Source organism: Tupaia chinensis, unplaced genomic scaffold (assembly GCF_000334495.1).
Source record: "Tupaia chinensis unplaced genomic scaffold, TupChi_1.0 Scaffold000257_1, whole genome shotgun sequence".
NCBI classification, from domain to species: Eukaryota; Metazoa; Chordata; class Mammalia; order Scandentia; family Tupaiidae; genus Tupaia; species Tupaia belangeri.
The window spans coordinates 2375015-2394585 of NW_006159737.1; the positions used below are offsets into that span (position 1 = coordinate 2375015).

Below are 19571 nucleotides of genomic sequence, written 5' to 3' on the forward strand. Positions count from 1 at the left end.
GAATCAGTATCCAGCCAAGGTATCAATAAAAGAGGGCCGAATCAAGTCTAGATAGCTCTTACCTGCTTTAAAGAAAAAAAAAATTATTAAATGAGGGCAGAATTCAGTCTAGATAGCTCTTTCCTGCTTTAAAGAAAAATGATTAAATTTAGGACTTGCTGAAAGAGATGTTACCCTGATGACAAAATTGGTAAAGCATTTGATGTGGATCAGATAATCCTATCACCTGAGAGTTCTGAAAGAAGGTTTAAGCAACCAAGAATTATGGGGGCTGATTCAGTGATACGCACTTAAAAAACTAAGCAAATAGGCGAAAAAGAAGAAGTTTTCTAACTTCAGGGGTGAGGAGACAGGAAAAGTAATTTGTATCACATCACTCAGTTATCGTTTTCTATTTTTTTAATGTATGTATTTTTTACATACACATTTGTAACATACACAATCACTGTGTATTGTTAGAGCATACCAAATTATTTCACTAGACAACTCAGTGAAGCATTGATCTCTGCTCTAAGCAAAATCATTATATAGCCAGGGTCAGCTTGCTGTACGGCGATTAAGATAGCTAGAACCCCAATATAGTTGAATGCACACTTCAAAGTCCCAGACCCAGGAGTTTGAAAAACACAGCAGGTACATGTTCGTGTGTTACTGAAAACCCAAGAAAAGAATCCACAGAAGGGACTGCAGCGTGGACATCCCCCAGGCGTTACTCTCTCCCTCTCTCTCTCTATCTCTTTCTCTCTCCCCATCTGTCTCTACCTCTCTGGGGAGCACACACCCTATACTACATTTTTTTAAAAATCAGAAAAATATTATGATATAGCCATAATGGGAGGATGTTGAAACATAAAACGTGTAAGTATATTAGATAAAGAACGCTAAATTTTCATCGTTTACCATAGTGGAAATTTAGTTGTGATGCTTACAGCTAAAAAATTAAGTTATGGCATTATATGAATACTATTTAGGTAAATGCAAATAAATAATTTTTTTAAGCAGCGAGATTTTAAACTGGCTGTCTTTGGCAAGCAGGAAGTGATAGGAACTGATATCTTCTGCATTTATCCTTTCATAATTATTTAGCTATCAGTAGAAACCCTAATTTTTTTATACCACATTCATCTCATTGAATTATTTTTTACACCCCTGTGGAGACCTGGTTTTGCCCATACTAATCCACCTCTACGCATTTCAGCACCCTAGGTTGTAAATGTGTGATTTGCCCCTGAAATCTGCACTCACGGCCACCAGGTGGCAATAACGAGTTATATCTGTGCCGGCCAGATTTCTGGTCTGACAAGTCCACTCTGATGATGTCATAGGGTTCTGCATTTGGTCACAGACTAGTCACATTATTTCAGTTACTTAGAAGAAAGTATGAAAGACATAGTCACAGGACTTAGATGTCATATGTTGGTGTGAGATTATAAATGTAAAACAGAATTCAAACTGAATAGAAACACAATGGGTAACAATTGTAGTAAAAGCAGTATGAAACTTAATTGAATATAAAGTCTTAAGTGTAAGTTTAAAAACTCATGTAATAGACACAAAAATGAAAAGTTATCTACTGGTGATAATGTATAAAGTAATATCGTTGACTTCATTAATATGTACTGTATTCATTCTGGGAAAAACCAGGTCGTATGCTGTAAAGATAAACTGTGAGTAAATGTAAATTTTTAAAAAATTATCTAAGTAAAAAGTGCTCTGGAAGTCAGGATGGGACTGGGGAGAATCACTGAGAAGAAACTCAGACACAGATTCTGGTTTCAATTCTGTGTTCAGCTAGGTCACATTTAAGACTTAGCTTGCTATCCTGAAAAATAGGTCTTTGTACCAGATAATCTCTAAACACCTGCATATTTTAATGGATAGTCCGTGTTCTTTAATATATTAAAATTGTGTGTGTGTGATTGTGGAAGATACAAAAAGTATCAAGAAGGTATCATATATTCTTGATCCCATGAACAAAGAAATAACCATCAATAATATTTGGACATATTTTATTTTGATCTTAATTTTAGGCACATATATGTATGTGGATATATTTTTTAATCTTAAAATTCCACTATTCTGAATATTTAATTTCACATAATTCTCCTTATGCACAGTGTTTTCCTCTTCATAATATACCCTTGTATACCATGATACCTATGTCTAAGTATATTCATTATAAACCCCTATATACAGATGACAATGACCTTGGATCACAACAGGTTTTTCCTGATCACTGCTTCAGGTGGTCTCTAATCTCATCTCCCTGGATGCCTTCCTCCCTTAACTTTGGAATTCATTATTTCTCTCCCAAACTCTTAGGATGAAATAAATAAATACACACACATACACACACACACACACACACAAACAAACACATTGAGTGCACAACAAATTCCTTCCCACATAGAGAAATGTAGTGATATTTTAACCTTAGGGTCAGAATATTCTTTCCTTACTTTCTTTTTACTGCCAGAGGGTGCATTCACTCACCAGAGAGAGACAGAGAATGAGGGAGAGAGAAAACCACCACCATCCCCCTAGTGTGTGGACATGCCATGATTTCTTCTCCATTTTTTCTGTTATGCTGGGATTTGGGACATACATGACATGTGCCTGGTATGTTTTTCAAGTTGCAGGACTGGAATTTGAACCACAGTGGGCCGTCTACGATTTGGCTCTTTTAACCAACTAGGTTCAGGGGCCAACCTCAGAATTTTCCTTTCTATCCCAAGTAACTTATTTCAACTCCCACTTGGGCTAGGGTTAAACCCTTCATTTCAGGTTGAAACTGGGCAAGAGACTACGGATTCATCTGCTGTGCTATCTTCCCTTTTAAAAAATAATTTCTGTGCTACTAATTGGCTCAGTTAGCGACTCAGTCACTATGAGCTCAGTTTTTCTGCTCAATGTCCTCTGTTACGGTCCCTCAGATCTTCAGTCACTACCCCCTTTTGGTATTATTTATTCCACAGTTCAGTCCAGTGGTCACTTATGCTCACATGCACTCAGCAAAAATAGCTAAATCAGAATGCACAGGCTAATGTTTACTGACTAGATAACACGAATTGTGCATCCCCCCAACCCACCTCAGAAACACCTCCACTTAACGGTCATTTGTTTGATGAGCAAATACTAATATTTGCATTAGCATTCACTGTAGAATATGACTTTATCGTGAATTTTAATGCCTTTTAAATCATCCATGATATTCACATAAATATCAACTTATGTACAATAGCATTAATGTATGTTTTAAAGTTCTTCTTATAGAAAAAAAAGTGTGGTAAATCCATAAAGGATAAAGCATGGAAAACATAATAATTTGTGTTTTCTTTTAATTTTGTATTTGTCAATGCATTTTAATAATTACTTTACATATGTGCATATATTTTCAGGTAAAATTTATGTAAAATCCAATTTGTTCTGTATTTTTCATATTTTAATATAACAATGAGAAATTACATGCACATTGCATTTTTAAGATTCCATTAATATTATCAATTTAATAATACACAAATTATTCATTGCTTTTGGTTTGTGTTTGAAGTCCTTCTTACAGTAAAATATTTAATACTTAAGCCTAAAATTTCAGTTGTCACTTTACATTACTCATAAGAATTTTCAAACTTATTTTGCTATTTTATTTACATAACATTTTTTGTTTCCAATGGAAATTTTTATCATGTGGAAAATGCAAATCATTTTTATGTAGAAAATACAAGGCAAAAGGGGACATTTGTGAATCAATTTATTTTGGGTGAAGAGTAGATTCCTCTTGGGGGCTGACCTTTAAGTTAATTAGAAAGTAAAAGGTAATTACAATCCAATGCACCTGACCTTGCTATACTAAATGCCATTCCTACATCTTGATGACTTTGAATGAGTAGTCATTTTTTCCTTATCATGATTTCTCAGAAAGATTGATGGCAGTGTCTCAGGCAATATGCTTATCTGGAACAGAGAGAATCTTATATTCTTCAGGGAGAAAAGGAAACTCTGGTACGTTGTTGATGGGATATAGATTGGTACAGTCACTATGAAAAACATTGTAGAATCTCAAAGAATTAAAAAGATAACTACTATATGATCCAGTAATATCATTTCTGGCTGTATATCCAGAAAAAATAAAATCAGTATGTCAAGAGATATCTGCAACACCCCCCCCCCACTCCATGTTCATTGGAGCATGGTTCAAAATAGCCACAATATGGATACTACTTAAGTGGTCATCTCTGGATAAATAGATAAAGAAAATATGGTTTGGGTTACTGTTATTATCTCCTTGTTGTACCTTTCAGACAAAGAGAACAATTGTTTGTCTATGTTTTTAAATATATTTGGATTTCTTTTTAAAGGCTTCTGTGTGTAGGACAAATATGAAATAAGCAGGAATTTATGCAAGCTCCATAAGACTTATTACAGTAATTCAGGCCAGAAATAATGTTGACTTAGATCAAGATGACAACAGTGGAGATAAAGCAAACCAAAGAATCCAGGCACATTTAGGTAGATAAAATTGACAGACTTTGATGGGATGAAGAAAAGAATATTTTCAATGAAGAAAAGCATTATAGCCTAGTGGCTGAGTATGAGCTTCAAAGTAAGATTGCTTGGTTTGAAAATCCATATCAGTTATTTCAGGCTCTGTGATCCTGGGAAATTCTCTTAACCTTTCTATGTTTCATGTCTTCATCTATAAAATAGTATAGTAGTACTCACCTCATTGTGTTGTAATAATTTAATGAATGAAAACATTTATCTGATTTTAACTTAGACCAATGTTGTTACATACCAAGTACACTTTAACTGTTCACTATTATGGCGATGTTGATGCCATTAGCTTATACAGGTAATCCTGAAGAACTAGGTTTGAGAAAGGAAGTAATTAAGTTTTGTTTTAATCATTTTTGGATTAAAGTTGTACAAATACTTTTAAATTATGTTGAATAAATAATTAGATATATGTATCTAGAAAGGGGAGTGTGTGCTGTAGTTAGAAGTTTTGTAGTCAGTATATTGCTACTCGTTAATTCAATTAAAACATGAGATTTTTTTTTTTTAATTGTCAAACGGTGTGTACATTTGCCAGGAAGACATAGAGAGAAGGTGAAAGCATCTCCCAAGGGTGTGGTCACTCCACAATCCTTTCACTTCCATTTCTCCATCCTGTCAGGATTTGGGCCATGCACATTTGCATGCCTCATAAGTTTTTCAAGCCTTTGGGGCTGAGCTTCCAACTACAGTTAGTGATGTGAAATCAGGTTCCTTAACTACTAGCCTATGGAGTTAGCCCCAAAACATAAGTTTATAAGGAGAATTATTGGATTGAAAGAGACAAAGGCCTATGATAGAGTTTCAAGACATTTCAGTGGTAGAGAAGGATAATGGAAAAGGGACTACTGTTAAGGGAAACAGAACAAAGATATAGAACAAAAATCAGAAGAGAGAGATCATAGAAGCCCAAGGCAGAGTTTTTCTAGTAGGAAGGAGTGATTCATTCTTTTAGGTGCTAGGAGTCTACAAAATTGAGAATGAGAAGTACCTATTTGATTTAGGTACTGTGGACATTATTAATAATCTTGGGAAGTACATTTTGTTTGGAATGAGGACAAAAATAGGTTGAAGTGATCAAAGAAATGGAGTCAGCAGATATAGATCACTCTTTTGAGCAGTTTGGCTATGAAAATGGAGATGTGGTAGGTGAGTGTTATAATTGAGAGAAAAGTTAAAAAAAATATCTGCTTTAGGAGTCAAATGATGGAGCAGTGATAATGCAATACTCTGTGAGGCTAACCTGTATGGGAAGGTTCTAGGTTTTGTCCTGATACCCCTCTGCATACATTAGGTGTACATATGCTAATGATTTGGGACTGACTGAAGCGAGGGGTGAATTGTTGGATGAAAACCCTGCTGGGAGTGCTTCTGTCTATCTTTTTCATTAATAGAAGAAATAAATAAATAAACCATCTTTTTAATTAAGGAGTTTTAAGTAAGCCTGACCTAGAGAAGAGAAAGTTTAAATTTATATAAAGTTGAGATATTTGTTATGTAATAAAGCACATTTATTTCAACCTCTGAAATGAGGCTGCTTTTTTACTAAATCTGACTGAAAGACTATTTATTAAATGAAGTGACCAGAAATGCAATTGGTTCTAACCCATGGTAATTGGTTCTGTCCCCACCATAGGGACAGAAAGAGTCAAACCAACAGAGTGTGCTTTTATGATCTATGGGTGAGAAAAAGAATAAAACTTCTTCTGACTTATGCCATAAGAAGACCTACTCTTATGAAAAACACATATATGTATTTGGAATAGTGATTTCCACCATATGAGATTCTAGGAGATGGAGGGAGTGGATAACTGAGATGAAACAGAATTAGCAGTTGAAAATGGCAAAAAATGTGTGAGGTATTTGAAATGTTATCCATGAACATGGTATAGTCATCCAGTTGCTGACATGATTGAGAGATAAAAAGTAATTATGTGTCAGGTGCAAATATATCTTATTTATTTATTTTATTCATTTTTAATTTATTTTCTACATTTAGTCACTGTACATCACTACAGCTTGTGAAATGAATTTACTTAACATGAACATGCTTCTCACCACAACTTTTACATGACAGTAATGTGTGGCTAGAGCAGAATGTCATGGTTAAAAGAATGAGGAAAGAAAGATATGCTCAAATTATATCATCTTTAAAGAAAAAAAATTATAATTGTGTGACTAGAGAAGGAATGTTCTGTAAGAAATAGTGGGGAGCCAGGGGGGGCACTGACTCTGTCTCTCAATGCTGAGATTCTTGGGGTTGTAAACTTTAAATTTCAGTAGTGCTATCATCTCCAGAAAGAGGCTGAGGAATATATAACAATGTACCACTAGTATTATCAAACAAACAAACAAAAAGCTTTGAAAACAGCAGTGAAAAGGAAAGAATTGAAGGATGAATTGGATCAGGGATAAAAAAGAGGAATGAGGAGACTAATAATAAAATTATGTTTAAGTATTTTTATTAAAGGTCTATTGATGAAAAGATATATGCTGTATTAATCAGTTCAGGATCCCATAACATAATACCATAGACTGGAAAACTTAAACAAGAAATTTATTTCTTATAATCTAGAGACTAGAAAAAAAATTTTTGAGAGGTTATTGCTATAGGACACATGCGCTTGCCAGACAGACAGAGAGAGAGAGAGAGACAGAAAGTGAGAAATCACCCCCCAGGGGGGATGGCCATGCCGCAATCCCTTCTCCTCCGTTCTCCTCTCAGGATCTTGGACACGCGCACACACACGCGCCCGGCATGAGTTTTAAGTCACCGAGTTCGGGACACAAAGCACGGTCAACTACGTGGAAGTCCAGTGACATAGCCATTACGCTAACTGCTGGTCCCGAGACTAGAAATTTGAGAACAACATCTTGCAGTGTTGGTGTCTAGTGAGAGCTCTTTTCTGAAGGTGCAGTCAGCAGCTTTCTCACTGGGTTCTTACATGACAGAGAGAGGAAGTCAAGCTCTCTGGTGCCTCCTATTATAAAAGGGCATTAATTTCATTAGACTGGAGACCCATTCTCATGATCTTCTTGAACTCTAATTACTTCCCAAAAGCTTCATCTCCAAATATGATCACATCAGCAGTTAAAGCTTCAACATATGAATTGTATGGGGGACTCAAACATACAATTCATAAAAAGGTTATAACAACTTGTTATGATAAAAACATAACTCCATTCTCATAGTATATTTTCTTATTGAACAGAACTCAAGCACGGGAACAAAATATCGAACAAAGAAGGACCACATGCTATGCAAGCTAATGTGTTTGTGCATTGCTTATTCTTCCACCATTGGTGGACTGACAACTATCACTGGTACCTCCACAAACTTGATCTTCACTGAGCATTTTAATACGTAAGTAAAATTATTAGATTGGTGATTTAACATATTGTAAATATTATTCTTACCTGATTCAGAGAATTCAAGGACAAAGATTCTGTGTTCATATTCCTTTTCCCCCTTTCCTCTTCACACACACACACAAATGGATTCAGAAGCAGGGAAGCTACAGTATAAAAGTAAAACTGCAGACTTCATGAACTTACTGAAATTATTTGTGAAATATTCTGTATGCATAGTTTTCTTTAAGAAATCCAAGACTCAAAAAATATCAACCTCAATTCTAGAAAGAATGAGATCCATAAAGAATACCAATATAGAAATTTAGATTCAACATTACAGTGACCGCCATGTTTACATATTTTTTTTATGAATACACATCTATCATGTATATTTCAACAACCAACTTAGAAAGGAACTTTTGAGGTTGGCCCCTAGCTGGATTTCATATGACCAATGTCAGTTTAAATTACAGCTATGGTGACTTGGAAAAACATGCCGAGTATATGTGTGTATGTGCCCAAGATTCCAATGGAAAAATGTACACAAGATTTTGGTGTGACCATGTCCCATTGAAGGAATACATTCTCCCTCTACCTCTCTGTGTTTCACTGGCCTTCTGGTGAGCACAGTATCTTTCGGAAATTAGAAAAAAGGAAGAAAGAAAATGAAAGGAACCTTTGAAAGACATTGGGTTTGTGAATATGGGGCTTATGAAATTCACAGTGCCTGAGATTTATCCTTGTGTAACTTAACTCAAGACTGGAAATTACTCTGATACCTTTTTGAATGTCAGGCTTCTATCCTCACTCATGAATTTCCCAAGGAAAGAGATTCTAAATCTTAGTCCTCTCTGTAAAATTTGCTTCTTTATTTTATTATTTAGACCAAATATTTATGGCTTGAATCTTGTTGGTTTGAGAAAATTGGTTTCCACCATTGCCATTAAATTACTTGATCCAGTTGAAGTAATCCATATGGTGTGTGCCCTTGGTCATTGTTTTCTTATGCTTTGTATCAACCAAATGTTCTCTTTTATATAACTTTTCTCTTAACTCTCTGAATGGCTTAATCCATTTGTAATGATAGATTGAGATCATTGCACATTTTGAGTAAAATGTTTAAGTAAAGATTTTTCCCAATCTTCTAATCTAATTTTCCTAATCATGGAATTTTGGCCAATATATCCTTTAAATTCAGAAAATGTTTTAAAATGTATTTGAAATTCAGTAACATTTTTCTTCAAACGATTTCCCTTACAGTAGGAATTATATGGAAATTATACGTAGGAGAAACATAAAGAACTTGAAAAGAACTCCAAGGATTTCCTTTTGATAGAATACATTGGAATAGAATGGAGAAAATAAACTTTTGTGTAAAAAAGTATAATTATCATTAAACGATCTAGGTATTTTATGAACCTTTTCTTATTTTTAAAATTTTTAGTTTTATGACTTGCTGTTTACATTCACTCATTGTTCATCTCTAAAGTACACAATGTTTTTCAAGGTATGCATGCAGAACACAACAATCAAATCAACAATATTACCATAAACATCATTCTCAACAAAGAATTTTATAACCTTGCATCTGATAAGTGATTTTTTTCCTGAGTTTCTCCCACCCATCCCCTATCATCTACCCCTCTTCCTTACAGTTTCTCATATCTACCCCAGCCCTCCCTACTATTCTATCTTCAGATCTTTCCATTTCTATCACAGAGTATAGACAGTTCATATATATTGTGTAAGGGTATACAGAGCTGCCTTTGATAGTCTGGCTTACTTGGCTTAGCATTAAATCTTCAGGTAGGATGATGGCTGAGCACAGGTATTTGGTTCTCATCAGTGTCCTTCAAGAAAGAAGGGTCAGTGGAACAGGGGAGGGCAGAGCAGAATTCAGATTAACAAGGGTTAAAGAGTGAGTATGTAGTATAAAGAGGAAGTTAACAAATTTAAATTATTCTTTTAAGTATGACAATGGAAAGGAGAAAAGAACAAACATCATATGACCAGAAGCAGATCATTCTTTTATAGTAAGAGTGAGACATCAGTTTTGTTTTATACTCAGGAGAGGGAACCATAAGAACAGAGATGAGGTTTTGTTGAAAAAGAAGAGAGAAACCTGACTGCAATGGTACAGGAGGTAACATACAGATCTGTGGCTCAGGAAGCCACATAGTTGATCACAGTTCAGATCCAGAGTTGGCTTGAAGCACACTAGAAGAACATGCATCCAAATCCTGACTAGCTCCAGGACTGGAAGTAAAGGCATGGCAGTATGGTGAGACCCTGTTCAGGAAACCTTTCTTTCTCTCTCTTCTCCTCTCTTTCCCCCTCCCTCTCCCTTCTCCTCTTCCCATCTCCTCCCCTCTCCCCCTTCTCTTCATCTCCTTCTCCGTCTCTCTCTCTCCCCTTCCACTCTTTCTCTAAATAAACTTAATAAAAGAGACTATGTAATAAAGAATCAGGAAATGGAACAGAATTAGAAGCAAGGTCGTAAATGTTAGTCTTGAAAAATAACATATCCTACTTAGTGATAGCAGAAGGAAAAGCATGAATACCAAGAAACTTCAACTTAGGTACACAACTCCTTCATTTTACAAATGAGAAAAACTGAGACTCAGTGAGCTTATGTGGAGCTTACTATGACAATCACAGCCAAGGAGCTGCAATGTACGGTGAAGACAGGTGCCCTGAGCTACTCTATATAGCATCCCTGTCTCACAGGCCTGTGATGGCATGTGAGGGTGCCAGATAGCAAATTCCTTTAAAGAGAAAATTTTCTACCAGTAACAAGGAAGGACTACATTCTCTTGTTGCATTATATAAAGTAAAATGTAAACATGTATGCATAATATTAAATTTATATCAAATACAGATATTATTTGAAATAATTACAAAACTGGCTCTGTGACTAGTTAGGCTATGACATGGCCTTGTCAGTCTCATGAGTTGATGTTTGGCTAGGGAGGTGGAGCTCCAGGATAAGACCAACAACACTGAGCTAATTGCTGAGCTAACTCAATTCTAAGGTGTGAAATACTTCTTGCATTTTTAATCTTATGAATCCAGTATCTACAGCATGTAAATTCTACAAGTCGAGGCTCCCCTATGATTAACTTGTTATTAACCTTAACAAATTCTTGGAACAAGGTATTCTGGAAATACTCTGTTCCACCACCTTGTGTTGCAATCTTATTGATTGGTTAGTTTTTTACTGGCTCTTCCATTCAAATCCTGCTTCTGTAGTGCTCTCTATTTGATCCTTAACACCTTCTACTCCATTGATGTACTCCTCTACTCACCAGATAAAGCCCTCCTTTTTTAACTATTGTTAATGAATAGCAACACATAATTAACCCATTACTTACTACTCTAGTTCTTGAAAAATCAGCCAACTCAGTCAACATCTTTCTCTACTTGCATGGAAGCTATACCACGGAAACTCTGTTCGGTTACTCCTTAACCTCCATTCCCATTTCCTCTATCAAATCCTATATTTACCCTTCTATAAATTGTCTTGTCCACAGATATGCATCACTACTTGATTATAAGCTTGGGAAGGCCAAATGAATCATTGTGTTTTTCCTCTTTTAGCCTGTGAGGAGCACATGTAGGTGATCAATAAATATCGATTCGGATGAACTGTACCAAGACATACACAGAGTGCTCATTGTTCTTGGGAATTATCTAAATAACAGAATAATCTTTTGATAGAAAAATAAATGTATGAAGGGAAATATTACTAGGGACGATTATTGATTACATAGTAGAGTCATTTTGATGCATTGAGATCATTAAACAAATAGGACAGTTATTAGACAAATGCACACACAAAAGATCTACTAGATAAAGAAAGATTACTACAAGTAAAATTTCATGGCTGTCTGACCATCAAAGAACATTCAATTTGTAGGTGTTATCTGTAAAATATAAGAGTATAGAAAACAGCTTAGAAGAGAGTTGTATTATCAGTTATTAGCACAGTTACTGTTACCAAGGATGTGTTAAATAACTACTGTAGATTCACAAGCCAAGAACTGGTAAAACAAATAAGTATATATAATAGTTGCCCTAAAGTAAATTCCATCTCCTGAGCCATTCTTCTTTGCTAATTAAAGAAGGAGGAAGAATTACCTAGCAATAATCACTTTAAAAAATTACCATGGTATTTCCTCTGCAGAAATGAGCAATGTATATTTCTCAGAATAATTTATTGGCAAGTACTACAGAAGAACTTTAGACATCACAGAATTTGGACTCAGACCTTTGTTCAGATAACAGGCCTGCCACATAATAGCAAAACTTCTGTGAACATGAGTGTCCTCATCTGCACAATGGGGCAATACTAGAACTTAAGACATTGTCATAAGGATTAAGTGGCATAAAAACATGTGGCTATGGTGGAACACCTGGCACTTAGTAACTTATCAATAATTCTACTGTCAACATACACTACTGCTTCTGGTACTTTTAAAATTTTTTTGTTGCTGTCACAAATCTAAGCCAAGCTCATGAATAACAAGTAGTCAATATTTTGAAAAGAAGCCTCTGGAAACCACACATACAAAACTGAAAAGTGGCGTTGTCTCAGAAATAATCAAAACACTCATTAGTCAAAAGGACTCTAATCGGTGCGGACAATAGCTTACTGTGTCTTAATAGCCAAAATCTGTTACAGAATTGTAAATTTCCATGACTAGATCCATTGTTTTAAGTTATTTTTTTCTATATTTCACTGGTATTAAAGTTATTCATCATTTCCTAACTGAGTATTGGAATTGCAATGACAACGTTACCATCTCAAGTGTCAACCTGGGCATGCACATTCGCTTTCAGTCAAAGCGTGTCTCTGTGTTCTGGTCCAATCATTGCTATGATTGCTTCAAGACATTCTTAAAACATAAAGTTTCTATTCTAGTTTATGTACATATTGCAGCATATAAAAAAAATTTATCTTTTCACTTGGGAAAAAAAAAAAGAGTGTTTTCATGAAAAGAAGTTTTGTAAATTACTCCTGGGTTAAAAATCCAGTTTAAGATGCACAATCTGTGGCCTTGAACAGTATAATCCACCCCTTGAGACTCAGTTTCTTCCTGTGTAATATGGAAATATAATGCTTCCCACACAGGATTTTTGTTCAAGTTAAATGTCCTTAGCTCATCTGCTCATTCCTACACCTCTCTCTGACTTGAATATGTAGACTGTCCCAAGGTACACTCCCAGTTCCTCTTTATTTCTGAATCTTCACTTGTGTCCTAAATTATCTCACCTGATTCCATGCTTCATAATACCACCTGTATGCTGATAATTAAATTTTTTTAAAAAAAAAATTCTGTATCTATCCTTGCAGATACAAAATTCTTCTGAATTCATATATCTAGCTGCCTATCAAAAGTGACCACTTGAAAAACTAAGGGGATTTCAAATGTATATGCCCACAGCAGCATTTTTGTTTTGTTTTTTTGTTTGTTTGTTTGTTTGTTTTGTTTAATTTTGTTTAGTTTGAGAGAGATTTTTGCTACAGGGTGTGTGAGTTCGCCAGAGAGACAGAAAGCTAGAAATCACTCCTCAGGGGGATGGCTATACTGCAATCCCTTTTTTTCCATTCTCTTCTCAAGATTTGGGGCACACACATGCATCTGGTGTGAGTTTCAAGTCACTGAGTCCAAGATTTGAGCCACAGTGGCCCAGGTGGGAGTCCAGTGACATAACCATTATGCCATCTCCTGGTTCCAATACAGCAGCATTGTATCCACCATCACTCCCTTGCCTTCTTGCCAACGTGTTTTTCCCTCATACTTCACCATTTCAATATATGGCATTTTGTCTGCATATTTTTTTTCTTTTACATATAATCATTTTACATCTTTACAGTTCACAACATGGTATTTCCCAGCATGCATGCAGTGCATTTCAATCAAGTCAAAGATAGTATCATATACATCATCAACAGATAACTTTCCATTCCATATCTGTTAAATGTTATTGTTGTTTATGAGCCTCTTCCCCACACCCTTTCCAATATAGTCTCTGACATCTATTCTTGCCCTTTCTGCTAGTACACCTTCCACTGTTTTAGTTTCTGCCATAGAGTTCAGACACTCAGTATATATTGACTGGTTGTCCTCATATTTTATCCTTCCTTGCAAAATTTCCTCTATCTTTGAATGGGTTTCCCTATACATTTGTCTCCTATTGTTATACATGATAATTAACACAGTGGCTTAAATAGCAAAAACTTACCTCATTATTTCTGTGGGCCAGGAGTCTAGGCATAGGTTAACTGGGTTCTTTAGTCAGAGTCTCAACAGGCTACTTTTTTTTTTTTTTGAGAGGTTGTTTTTTTTTTGGTTTTTTGTTTTTGTTTTTGTTTTTGTTCTTTTTTGCTGTAGGGTGAATGCACTCATCAGAAAGAGAGAGATGGAGAAACAGAAAGTGAGTGAGAAATCGTCCCTCGGGGGCATGGTCACACTACAGTCCCTTCTCCATTCTCCTCTCAGGATCTTGGGCACGCACACACACATGCCCGATGTGAGTTTAAGCCACCGGGCCCTGGACTCGAATGGGGTCAATTACATGGGAGTTCAGTGACATAGCCATTATGCCAACTGCTGGCCCCAGGCTACTTTTAAGGTGTCAGTTGGGCCTGTAGCCTGGACAGGGGATCAGGAGCTTCCAAGCCCATTCAGGTTGTTGGCAGAATTTAATTACTTGCAGTTGAATGTCTGAGGTGTTCGTTTTCTTTCTGTCTGTGGACAGAGGGTCATTTTCAGACTTTAAGGGCTGCCTGGGATCCTTATCACATGGCTTCTTCCTCTGACAATGTGGAAGTTTTCTTCTTTAGGCCACTGGGAAAGTCATTCTTTTAAGGGCTCACCTGATTAAACCAGGACTACCAAGGATCATCTCTTTCATAAATTCGAATCAATTGATAGAGATCTTGATGACCTCAGCAAAATTCCTTGATTTTTTTTTTTTTCCCACTGAAATGATCTCTCTCATATTTGCAAGTCCTAACCACACTAAAGAGGAGAGGATTATACAAGACATATATCCCAGGCGGCAGGAATCTTGAGGCCATCTTGGATCTCTGCCCATTGCATCTTGGCTTCCATCCTTGTTGCTTTCAATCCTTAGGATCCACTTAGCACCCAACATGTGTTATGTCAGTCACCAATCAGATTACATCACTAGGTTACTTATTATTATTACGTTCTTATTACTTCTTACTGCATTTGTAATAAAATCTGAGTTCTTTCTTTTTTTTTTTTTTTGGAGGGGTTTTGGCTATAGGGCGCATGTGCTCGCCAGACAGAGAGAGAGACAGAGAGACAGAAAGCGAGAAATCACACCCCAGGTGGGATGGCCATGCCTCAATCCCTTCTCCTCCATTCTCCTCTCAAGATCTTGGGCACACACGCAGAGGCGCCCAGCGTGAGTTTTAAGCCACCAGGTCCAGGAGGTGAATCACAGTCGACTACATGGAAGTCCAGCGACATAGCCATTACGCTGCTGGTCCCAAATCTGAGTTCTTTCTGATGGCCTTAGTTTATATATGATCTGACTCCTATTGGTTACTCCTTGGATTTTATTTCATGTCACTATAACCTGAGCTTATTACCCACAGCACACAGGCCTTTTTACTGACTCTCAAACATGCCAAACTCATTCTTAACTCAAGGCCTTTGTTCTTACCACCTCCATTGTGTGGAATGCTATTCCCCACTTAATCAAATGATTGGCTCCTTATGACCATAGCAGTCCCCCCTTTTCCCTGGAGAATATGTTCTAAGACCTGATATGAGTTTGGCTCTCAAACATGCCAAACTCAAACTCATTCCTAACTCAGGACCTTTAATACTTGCTATTTTCATTGTCTATTTAATACTTGTCATTTCCCACTTATTCAAATGATTGGCTTCTTATTGCCACAGGAGTCCCTCCTTTTCCATGAAGAATATATTCTAAGACACTCCCTAAGCATATGTTCTAAAAATATGTTCTATGTACTGAACCCTACTTTTCCCTGTCTTTTCTTATACAAACATACCTATGAAAAAGTCACAGTAAAAGATGAAGAGCAATAACTAATATAATGTAAAACAATTATAACTATACAACAATACAAGCTATGTGAATGTGGTTTCTCTCTTGAAATATACTCTTGTACTAAATGCACCAATTTTTGGACCACAGTTGACCACGATTAACTGAAACTGCAGAAAGTGAAATCTGGATAAGAAGGGACTATTTTAGTTCTCACCCCAAATATCGCCTCCTCTGACCACATTATCTGAACTTTCTCTCTTCCCCTAGTAACTTCTCATTATATCATTCTGTTTTGCTTTTCTGTTTTGTTATATACTTACCCATTTGTTGTCAGCGTTCTCCACTTTAATGAAAACATCATGGAGCAGCGCCATGCCCATTTCACTTGCCATGGTATCCCCATAGCTCAAAGAGCTCCTGGCCCACACTGGGTGAAAGAGATGGATTTTTTTTAATTCGATTTAAATTTCTTAGCATAGTTTAGGCACATATTTGCAGTCACTTCACTTATAGTATATGAGGAAAATGGGAAAAGGAATTTTTCAGAAAAATTAATCCCTCGGAGTATCCATTCATTGCATTATTCATTCAAAATACTCACTCTAGGTATGAGGATGGAAGGTATGATCATAGCGCAATCCTATGTGGCCTTTGTGTACTTTCTTCCTACTGAAGTTAAAAACAAATGCTAGACAAACAACAAAGTTTAACTTTTTCTGGCTTGTCTTTTTCTAAATGAACTGTCCCTCCAGGCAAAAAATTCTAGAAAGTCCTTCTTCAGTCAAGCACATATTACAGGATTCTCTCCAGTGAGTGGGGTGTACCAGGCAGTCAGATTTCAAGGTATGAGCTACAGATGGTGGGAAAAAATAAATTAGGCTAGGAGCACATCTCTAAACCTAATCCAAGTAGCATTTCTAAGTCCCTTTAGGCTGAACACAATAACATACTCTGTCTCATAATCTAAGTCTAATAAATTGATGAAAAATCAGCATTAGTCTTTCTCCCCATTTCTTATTTTCCAGTCAGAAATAACAGTTTTCAAAAATGAGCAATTTTCAATAGAGTCTCATGGATGTGATAAAGCATTTTCCCATTCATCCAATTCTACATGTTTTCTAACATTTCTTATTATCACTTGCCACTTTCTAATTGCACAAATACATAAGATAATCCTTGGATCTTTTCAAGATAGATAAAATTATCCTCAAGTTGCCAATGATTATTCTAGAGCCTAGGGAAATCGGGAACATTTTATAAATGGCAAGAAAATTGCTAAAAACATTAGAAATCTAGTTTTGAGAATATATTATCATTGTTTTCAAGTCTACATCAGCTAGAGACCATTTTAAAATAGAGCAAGGAACAGTATAAAATATATAGATTTGCTACATATATGTAGCATGAAAGTTAATTTACATAATCTATCTTAAATAATAAAAATACAAGATGTGATTGAAATAGAACAAGAACTGAACATCTGTATTTCTGTAAGTTTCTCCATGTTTCTGATTTCAAAAATGTTAAAAATGCATTTATTATGCTTTTATTACTTCTATATTTTTCAGATTCCTAACTCTGTCTTTGTGTTACTGCTTCAACAGCTATTTCTCAAAATTTTGTTGTTTTTCTATAGTTAAAATGTGGATAATTACATGAGACCTTATTTGATATTTAGACTACATCTTAAAACAAAATGCAAGGTTATAAAAAATCTATGCTGTGCTGGTAGATCTGATCTTTTGTTGTTGTTTTGTTATTATGTAAGCTAAAAAGTTGAAAATAACTAGGAAAGATAAAGGAAAAATTAGCATTTTCCATGGACCTTTGTAATACTTTTATCTTGCCTGGAGTTATTCCCAGAGCCCCAAAGCACTGTCTCTCTAGGGAAAAAGGGCTACCATGTGCCTGGTAAGATGGTGGCAGTGGCCAGAGGCAGAAGAAATGGTGGAAAACAACCATGAGAGACAGTATAGGCTGAATCAGGCCCTTCATAGGTGCCATGAATACTACGTACCGCTGAGATACAATACCACACATTCCCCTCCATTCATTTTCACTTGTTCCCTCTTCTGCCTGTCTTCCCTCACTCATATACTGATGATTTGAGTTGTAACAAGATGCCCTTCATCTCATGCACATCCACATCTTGCACATTTATGAGTATCTGGTACTGTGTTAGGTTTTTTTTTTTTATATATAAATGTGTCCTTAGAGGTTGATGAAAGAAATAAAAATCAGAACAAACTACTCTGAGCCTGTGAGATGAAGCAATACAGACTCAAGACAGGAAGTAAGCAGTAAAACTAGTGACTGTACTTAATGGTGAGTGTGGTCCAGGACTTCCTTCTGAGCCCACCACATGGGACGGATAGGTATCACTGCTTTTCAGTGACTATCAGAAAGGACTCCCCTTGTCTTTCTTCCTTGAACACTTTTTCATATTTTTTCACAGACGCTACCCCGATTGTCGTTGCCTCAACTTTGGATCATGGTTTATGTTTTCCTTCCCGGTTGCTATTCTTATTCTGTTCTTGTCCTGGATCTGGCTCCAATGGCTTTTCCTAGGATTCAAGTAAGTAGATATTCCACATGAATGAAATGAGTTAAAGATGTCGAGGTCCCAAGTGCTTCATTCCAGATCTAGTGCTCTTTCTCCTGTGTCAATGCATGCTGCATTTTTGTATTTTTCTTACTCATAAAATTGACACACAAGGGCCAGATGGTGACACTGTGGTAAAACATGGTGCAATGCAATGCTGAACCTCATGGGAAGATCCTGGGGTCATGTCCATGAGTCATGTCCAGGGACATTCCTGAGTACAAGTACGTGCCCATGATCTGGGGCTAACTATAAAGCTGGTGTGGATAACTGGGCCAAGACCCTGTTGGGGCAGTGCTTCTCCCTGTCCCTGCCTCTCTCTCACTCACTCATGGAAGAAATAAATGAGCATAAAAAAAATAATAATAATAAAATTTAAAAAACCCCACACCTTTGAATCTGACATACGAAAACATATTTTAAGGGTAAATTAGAACTTCATTTGAATTACATTAGCTATAGACAAGTCTGTAGAAACCAAATCTAACCTGGTGTCCTTTGACTCTTAAGTCAAGAAGATGTTAGTAGGCCAGAACCATAGTTGGCCATGTGGGAGTGTCCAGCACCTTAACCACCACGCCACCTGCTGGTCCCCCAGCATTGTACTCTCAGCTTATTTAATGATACTCTAAAGAGAAGAATTAGTTGAATATGAAACTGAGGATATTTTTTCCCTGAAAAGTGAAACAATTCTAAATCATTTGTGAAGGGTCTTATTTAAATCATTTCAAGGACCTATGAATAAAACAGCATGTTATCCACCAAGCTAGTGAGGCTGAGGTCAGCTCTTTGTATTTCTTTTGAAAAGCAGAACACTGTGATTAGGTGTGTTTCCATGCTTGTGCTCACCTTCTCCAAGCCTCATTGTAGAAGGACTGATATTCTTCCCTCTGTATTCCTCTGCCTGGTTTGTCTCCAGAATGGCCACAGTTTTGTTAGTAGTGGGAAGATGCTACTGATGACAGAAAAAAAAAAAAATTCTATCCAGATTGTGGGATCAGCGTGTGGCAGT

General features: G+C 36.3%; 1 protein-coding gene across 1 annotated transcript in view; it reads left to right on the plus strand.

The window, feature by feature from the left end:
- SLC13A1 (solute carrier family 13 member 1) overlaps positions 1 to 19571 on the plus strand; it is a 90186-nt gene that overhangs the window by 49258 nt on the left and 21357 nt on the right. Inside the window, exons 7-8 of the mRNA XM_006149209.1 lie at positions 7767 to 7918; positions 18413 to 18532. Coding sequence (XP_006149271.1) covers positions 7767 to 7918; positions 18413 to 18532 — 272 coding nt within the window. The remainder of the gene's footprint in view (positions 1 to 7766; positions 7919 to 18412; positions 18533 to 19571) is intronic.